The following is an 8,573-nucleotide window of genomic DNA, read 5'->3' as shown; positions in this document are numbered from 1 at the left end:
AAATTGTAAGAAAAATAAATTCGCGTTTTACATACATTTAGTAAAGGTTAAATTTTTTTTCTTACAAACTTGTACTTATTTATTCTTAAACTAACTTCACTCTTTAAACTCTAATTTTTCAGGGTTAATACCACCGAAGTTGTTAATGAATTTACTTCATTAGATGGAAGACCTTAGGAGTAGAGAAAACACATCGAGCTCTAATGATGCATTACCTTAGACGGATGATGAGGAGAGTGTATCACCCACTCCCGAGGCTGATTAGGAGGAGCCCACTTCTACTACATGAGATATAGGTAATTTTTATTCATGGGTAATCTTTCTATAAAACTGTAATTTTCTTAATATATTATTTTGTATCATTTTCAGATACTTCCTCCATGAGGAAACGGAGAAAAAATAAAAACATCTCTCTCTTGAGAAGTCCACGTGAAACAAGTGTGTGCTTGACGTTCAATCTAGTGGACGGGAGGCATTTCGGTGATAACTGTGGACCTTGGTCCAGGCATTTGGGGTTAAGTTTCTTGAACTCCAGTTCGATTTCATATTGATTACTTAGGTGGAAAATTTTGTGTTCTTCGCAATTTGATAACTTGTGGCGAACTATCACGGCGAGAAGTTAAAACGTTGTTTATTAATATTGTCCCTTTTTTAGTTTATTTGTTACTTTAACACAAAACAATTTATAATTTTCAAAATCTATTTTATTCGTTTTTGGAGCATTATTTATATGCACGGATAGACTGACATAGCACATTCCAAAAATATATGTGATAGATGGCGATGTGATTTGCATGCCAAGGTCAGGAGAGGTGAGGGAAATGAGGCATTTATTTAGGACAAAAAACCCGACGAGTACTTAAGATTGGGAATATATCTTGGACAACTGTTATTTTACGGAGGACTTTAAGATTCATATATAGTATTTGAAACCTTATTTTAACCTTCATTAATTATTTTAAAGGTTATTTCTTGAAATATAGAGAAAAACATGATTGGTATCCAAAATAGTGGAAATGTGAGATATTCCCTCACATGGGAAGTAAGCCATATTCTCAAGTCGAACGATAAACACAAGAAACTCTAGAATTCCCTTCAACATACATAAAGAGGTTTAGACAGACTCAGACTCTAAAAGCGACTAAATAGAATCCCACGCCAACACTTAATGCACTAGCTCAAGAAAAAATAAGTATAATACCACATTTGAGTACCTAACAATTAAAATGTATGACTTTATTATTTTAAATGAGCAGACGGAGATGGAGCAAGCGCTAGCTGACTCTGGAGATGAATGACTTCGCTTTGACATAGACCGTTTTTGGACCTTAAGGACATGGAAGAGTAATTGGGATGGAATCCGGTATACGAGTTACACATTTTAGAGATGATCGAATGGGTGGAAATAATGCACAGAGAAGGAGATAGGCTTTGCGAGAAAAGAATCAGACTCTTAGGGCGGAGGTACATGTCAAACCAAACAAGAACCAACTCAAGCTATAATACAAGAACAAATTGCATTCCTAATGTTACATTTCTTGTCCCCACCTTCGGATCAATAGTAGACATGTATGTTAGGTGAACTAGATACGTGTTATGCATATTATTTTTGGTATGAAAGTTTTATTTTTACTATATATGTTTAGATAGATAGTTTTATTGTTGATATTTAGTATTGTTGATATTTAGTATTGTTTATATTTTCTATGAACAAAGATTGAGGAATAGAAAAAATAAATAATTTTTATTTTGAAAAAAAGATGACCGACGGATTTTGAAGTCGTCGGATGTAGTCTAATACCGACAATTATATGGGTTTTAAGGACGGCTTATGTCGTCGGTGAAACCCCAATTTCCACTAGTGTGATAAGAAGTCAATAATTTCTAGAATTGGTCAAATGAGTTATCCATTGATTCCTAAAATATCACACATTTTGTTGGAATCTTGAATAGGATGTTAAACAGTTTAGGTTTGTTTAGGTAGGTCGTTTTTTTACCGAAAAAATAATTATAAGAGGGGATAGAAATATGGCCACAAGGGGGTTCAACACATATCCCGCAAACACACTTAATCATTTAACTAGGCGTAGAACTTGTCGCCTGATGGGGTCGAACCCAGAACCTCGCATGGAGGCTAGGGATATACACCTTTTATTGCTACTAGGCTAGGCTAGAAGAAGGGATAATATATATAAAAAATTAACAAATATATTTATATATATAATTTAATTAACTAAATAATGAAAAACTTGTTGAGGTAAATAAAAATTTAAATAAATTATGTAACTTTATTTTTGAATAATTTAAAAAAAGAAACTATTTAACTTAAAAAAATATTTTAAATATTAATTAAATCAAAATTTGTTAGGAAAGAAAAAAAAATATAAAATATACACAATAATAAATAAATATGTATCAATATTCAAACATTTAAAATAAATATCGTGTGAATTCTTTAACACTAAAATAGAAAGACATTTAATAAAAAAAATAAGATATAAAAATATGTATATATAAGATTGGTAGTTAAACTATTAATTTTATAGTATGTATATCATCACTAAGTACTGAACCGGAAATGTTGGTACAGAAAAATATAATCTTAGTCAGAATTCGTTTGAATTATAATTATGTAAGTCGAATTTTCATATGTTAGATTCAATTTTTTTTGTTGCTTACTCCACTAATCTTAACATGGCAATTACTTTTCGTTGACTTTTTTTGAAGAATGGCATCTCTCCTTGATTAAGTAATTTAGATGGGTTACAAACTAAAATTTCAAATCTATCTATAAATTGTTATTCGTCTTTAGAAGAGAATCATTAAATCAAACGATTCTTTTTCAATTTAATGGGTAGAAATATAATGTTCTAAATACATTTAGGATGTGTTTGATGAGGAGGAATTGGAATTGGAATTGGCATTGGAATTCTAATTCCAATTCCATAAGAATTGACATTTAATTACAATTCAATTTTTATGTTTGGAAAAATTATAGAATTATAATTCAATTCCAATTTCTATGTTTGAGAAAATGATAGAATTGTAATTCAATTCTAATTCTTATGTTTGTAAAATAAAATATCAGTTCAAAATATTAACTTTTTAAATATGTTTTCACGTTTTTGGCACGTTTAATACGTTTTTGACATGTTTAATACGTTTTTTTACATGTTTAACATATTTTTACACGTTTTTGACACATTCAAACATGTTTTGACATTTTAGCACATTTTCACACTTAAAACACATTTTCACACGTTTAACATGTTTTTTACATTTTTGGTATGCTTAACACGTTTTTGACATTTTTAATACGTTTAACATGTTTTTCACACGTTTTAACAAGTTTCACACGTTTTTCACGTTTTTGGCACGTTTGTAACTTTTTAATACGTTTTTCACACGTTTAATATGTTTTTCACGTTTTCACACGTTTAACACATTTTTGGCATGTCTAACACGTTTTACACATTTTTGACATGTTTAACACGTTTTTTCACATTTTGCCACATTTAACACGTTTTTCACACGTTTTCACGTTTAACTCGTTTTCACACATTTTTCACATTTAACACATTTTTTACACGTTAAACATATTTTTCACGTTTTTGGCACGTTAAAACACATTTTTGGCATGTCTAACACGTTTTTGACACTTTTTACATATTTTTGATACGTTTAACACGTTTTCACGTTTTTGCACGTTTCACGTTTTTTACACATTTTTACACGTTTTAATACGTATTTCACATTTTTCACACGTTTTTCACACGATTTTCACATTTTCACACATTTTAACACGTATTTCACGTTTTTCACACGTTTTAACAAGTTAACACGTTTTCACACGTTTTTCACACGTTTTTCATACTTTCACACGTTTTAACAAGTTTAACACGTTTTTCACACAATATAATAAGTTTAACACGTTTTTCACGTTTTTGGCACGTTTTTAACATGTTTAATACGTTTTCACACGTTTAACATGTTTTTTACGTTTTTCATACGTTTAACACGTTTTTGGCATGTCTAACACGTTTTACACATTTTTGACATGTTTAACACGTTTTTTCACGTTTTGGCACATTTCACATGTTTTTCACACGTTTTTTACGTTTTATACGTATTTCACACATTTTTCACATTTAACACGTTTATCACATGTTTAACATGTTTTCACGTTTTTGACACGTTAAACACATTTTTGGCATGTCTAACACGTTTTTCATATGTTTTATACATTTTGACACGTTTAACACGTTTTTCACGTTTAACACGTTTTTCACGTTTTGGCACGTTAAACACGTTTTCACACATCCATCACGTTTTTCACGTTTTTCACACGTTTTCACGTTTTTCACGTTTTCCACACGTTTTAACAGATTTAACACGTTTTTCACGTTTCTCACACGTTTTAACACATTTTTCACACATTTTCACACATTTTAACAAGTTTAACACGTTTTCACGTTTTTGACACGTTTTTAACATGTTTAATACGTTTTTCACATGTTTAACATGTTTTTCACATTTTCATACGTTTAACACGTTTATGACATTTCTAACACGTTTTGCACATTTTTGACACGTTTAACAAGTTTTTTCACGTTTTGGCACATTTAACACGTTTTCAGACGATTTTCACGTTTAACTCATTTTCATACGTTTTTCACATCTAATATATTTTTCATACATTTAACATGTTATTCATGTTTTTGGCACGTTAAACACATTTTTGCCATGTATAACACGTTTTACACATTTTTGACACGTTTAACACGTTTTTCGCATTTTGGCACGTTTAATACGTTTTTCACATGTTTTTCACGTTTTTCACACGTGTTAGGATCTAGGTAGCCGCTGGAGGACCGGGGTTGGACCGGTTAGCGGTTCTTACTCGAAGGGTGGTGGTTAATCCGGTTAGAGATTAACACCGGGGTTTCAATACTACACAAACTGTCACAAACCCTTGAACTAGGTTCAAGCGCGGAAGAGGTTTGTTTCAGGTTGAAGCAGCACACTTGTATGATAGGCAGAACCGGTTTCGGATGATGAAGGTTAAAGAAAATTGATGGGTCGGTTTCGGTAACCTGGTGATTCGGCTTGGATAGAGTTAGGTCGGTTATAGCGGTACGGGTCGGTTAGATAATGGAACCGGCAGAAAGTAAATGACAAGACAGATTTTATGGATGTTCGGAGATAAAACTCCTACGTCACCCCTTCCTCTCGAAACCGCGAGAAGGATATTCACTAAGGAATACAAGTACAATTCGATCAAGACTTATTTCCTGCTTGATAACACTCTTACAATTTGCACCGAAATTGTAAGACACACACACTTCAACTTTAGCACTTAGGCTCTCTCTAGAGATAGAACACACTGTTTTCACTTGTAAATTAAATGCTCTTAGAGTCTCTCTTGTTATCCCACTTGTCCCGCATTTACTCTTCTTCAACTGCCCCCTTTTATAGATGAAATATGCCAACGGTCATATTTCACTTCCTTGAATCTGATTGGCTGAGCAGAGATTCAGTGATTCAGTGATTTAGTGTTTCAGACCCTGCGGTCGTCTTTTCAGACCTGACGGTCAACCTCAGACCTGGCGGTCAGTCTCGCGGACTTGGCAGTCTGTTCTTCCGGTGTGTAAGACAAACCTGCTAGGTTTGTCTTTTACTCAATGTGGACACTGTCTGTTAGACAGTTGTCTGTACTTGGAAGATCTCCTTTCTGACTTATCCCGAAGTGGAAAGATCCTGTAGGACTATCTTCTGCAGCCTGCAGACTTTCCTCAGACTTGTATGGATATGGAAGTGTTCAGTCTGTTCCTTTGGTATCATTCTCAACAGATACCCGAATTGTCTTCTTGTACTGGTCGGTCATTCGACTTAACCGGATGGCTTCCGGTGTGATTGGTTTAATCGGACTTCTTCCGGTTATTCCTCTGCCTTGTGGCTGATCGGCTGTCTGATGTTTCCGGTTTTAAACTTTGGCCGATCCTTTCTTTGTGCGGTCATGTTCCAAGTATTCCTGGTCGGTTTAGTGACTTGACCGGCTAGTTTTCTTTAGCCGGTTCTTTTGTTTGACCGGTCCGGTTCTTTGTTCCTGCATGAAAGGTTTATTTAAGTTAGGTTATGTGAACCGGTCTAATTTTATCTAACAATTTCTCCCTTTTTGATTATTTTATTTAAAATTATCAAAATCATGTAAGTTTGCAAACGTAGGCCGGTTCTTTCTTTGACCGGATTTTTGAAACTGACTTAGGAGAATTTTTCGAAAATTTTGGAAAGAAAATTTTGAGAAAAATTTTGGGAAAGTCTTATCTTTTATCTTATCAATTTCTCCCTTTTTGATTATTTTATTTAAAATTATCAAAACCATGTAGAAATGCAAGTGTAGGCCGGTTTCAAAAATAACTTTATATATATAGATAACCGAAAATAGAAAATATTATATAGAAACATTAAGATAGGCATAGTTAAGAGAAGGAGAGCCCCTATTCCGAGTCCGAGAAGTCATAGCTGGCCATCAGATTCTTGTTCCGCTTTTTCTTTACTGGTTGCGGTCGACTGGCCGATTCGGAAACTTGCTGTCTTGTAGACCGGGGCTGTAGGTGCTCGTCATCCTCTTCTTCGATGTGAGCAGCCTGATCCGGTAAACCCTCAATAACCGTTTCAGTGACCTCGTTCAGCAGTCCGGTTACTAGGTCCTTCTTAGATGGTTTTCTTTTCCGCTTTGCCGGAATCGAAGCGGAAGAGGCTGCCTTTTTCTTCTCGTTAGCGGCTGCAAAGTCTTCTAGCCTCTGTCTTTCCCTTTCTAACCGTTCTGCATCCTTCGCAGCTTGAGCGGCTACCGACTTTGCAAATCCCGGGAACTTAGCCTCTGTCCTTCGTACTCGCTCGGCTTCTTCCTCTTCGGTAAGTTGCGGTGGATCCTTCGCTTTTCTTGCTTCGTTGTCCAGCGCATCCTGGACTTCTTGAGCCGCTCGGGCATCGGCCTCACAGCCGCGGCATCCGCATTTATTTTTGCTTTGAGTAGTTCAGCAACTTGTGCGGAAAGCGCCTTGAGTTCGTCCTCGAGACCCGCATTCTTCTTTTCAAGATCGGAGACCCTATCAAGTGTTGTGTCGACCAGATCCTTAATAACCTCTGTCAGTCTTTCATCGGTCTCTCTTTCAAGCCGGTCAAAGTTCTCTTTTATCTTGGAGGTCGTATCCTCCAAAATTACGGTTCGCCTAAGGTGGTTGCTGTGCAGAACCGCTTCTTTTTGTTGATCATCTTCGATTTCTGAGAACCGGTCATCTGTTCTTAACAAAAGTTGCCTCGTCTTGTTGGCGAACTTGAGTGCCGAGCTAACGGTTCTCTGCATCTTTTCTTCGAGGCGTTGAGCCGCGGAGTCTGCAAACTCTTGGATAAGGATCTTGACCCTTTCTTCAGTAACACCCGGTTCGGAGACTTCCGGTTGTTTATGTGGAGATTGCCCGGTGAGAGGAGGGTCCGTCCTTTCATCGGTGTCATCTGTTGCCGGATTCGCCCTTGAAGGGGTTGCCTCATTAGTTTGACCATTTTCGATCCGTGGAGGTATATAGTGCGGTATTTCTCTTTGTTTGTACATCACCTCCAGCCGCTCTATTTCTTTAATGAGTTCCCCTCTCGCTTTCTCAAGCTTTCCAACACCAACGGTGTTAAGGTGTCCTCTGATGCTACCTCTTCGAACCTTGCCGTAATCTTCCGGATCTGTATGGTTAGCTTCTGTAGCTGTGCTCGCGATCTTAAGAGGAAGGTTCGGCCCAGGGCCTCGTGAATGGTTTCGGAGTTTGTGAGGTCCATGACCACGTCCTCTACTTCCCTCAGCCTTTGGAAACATTCATCGTCGTTGTAGCCCGGTAGGATGTGCTTATACCGTTTGCCGAACCGGTGCTCGTGCCATTCCCGGTATATCTCGCCAACCTTATCAGCTCGCTGTTCAATGACCTTTAGGGTTTTGCGTGCTATCTTATCGGCCTCTATCTGTTCGTCCTCCTCCTCCTCTTCTTCACTGCTTTCTTCACCGCCCTCGGCGTTCTCAGAATTTGTGCCTGTACTGGTATTATCGGGACTTTGGCCCGAATGCTCTTCTTCATTGTCCGGTCTTTCGTCATCGGTCTTTTCTGATTCGGTCCGTTCAGATGTGGAAGCCGACTCTTCCTCCTCTGTTTGTTGTGGTGGTTCCGAGAAGACTATTTTCTCTTTTCCTTTGCTTTCGGCCTTTTCTTTAGCTGGGGACGCTTTCTTGCCGGTTGTTTTCTTTCGGCCACCTGTGGAACCGGGGGCCGGTTGCTTCTTTTCCAGGAATTGTTTGGCTCTGATTAGGCTTCTTGATGGGATGGTGACGCCGGGACCGATTTTGAGGTTATGGTGAAGGAAGATTTTACCGAGAGGAACGGCGTATCCCCATGACCGGGTGGAATCCGGTTTCACCATATCCTTCAAGTTGTTGAACACCTCCTTTGCCCAGTTCACCTTTGTGCCTTCTATCAGGCCGACTAGCATCCTGATTTTGTCATTGGTTAGGCTGCTGTAGTTTCCTCCTC

General features: G+C 37.1%; 1 protein-coding gene across 1 annotated transcript; it reads right to left on the bottom strand.

Annotated features, from left to right (window-relative positions):
- Positions 1-6,497: 6,497 nt before the first annotated feature.
- LOC124930152 lies at positions 6,498-7,615 on the bottom strand. The gene is made up of 2 exons (XM_047470515.1): positions 7,004-7,615; positions 6,498-6,935 (listed from the first exon to the last, which is right to left on the bottom strand). The coding sequence occupies exons 1-2, from the start codon at positions 7,613-7,615 to the stop codon at positions 6,498-6,500; spliced, it is 1,050 nt and encodes a 349-aa protein (XP_047326471.1).
- Between the last annotated feature and the right edge of the window lie 958 nt (positions 7,616-8,573).

Source organism: Impatiens glandulifera, chromosome 3 (genome assembly GCF_907164915.1).
Source record: "Impatiens glandulifera chromosome 3, dImpGla2.1, whole genome shotgun sequence".
In the NCBI taxonomy this organism is placed as follows: domain Eukaryota; kingdom Viridiplantae; phylum Streptophyta; class Magnoliopsida; order Ericales; family Balsaminaceae; genus Impatiens; species Impatiens glandulifera.
Note: the sequence above shows the minus strand (reverse complement) of the source record. Positions and strands in the feature narration are given on the sequence as shown.

Coding starts and splice junctions, on each gene's coding strand:
- LOC124930152 (XM_047470515.1), bottom strand. CDS start 7,615: ATGTACAAACAAAGAGAAATACCGCACTATATACCTCCACGGATCGAA. Junction 6,936..7,003: donor TAAATGCGGATGCCGCGGCT/GTGAGGCCGATG, acceptor AGAAAAGCGAAG/GATCCACCGCAACTTACCGA.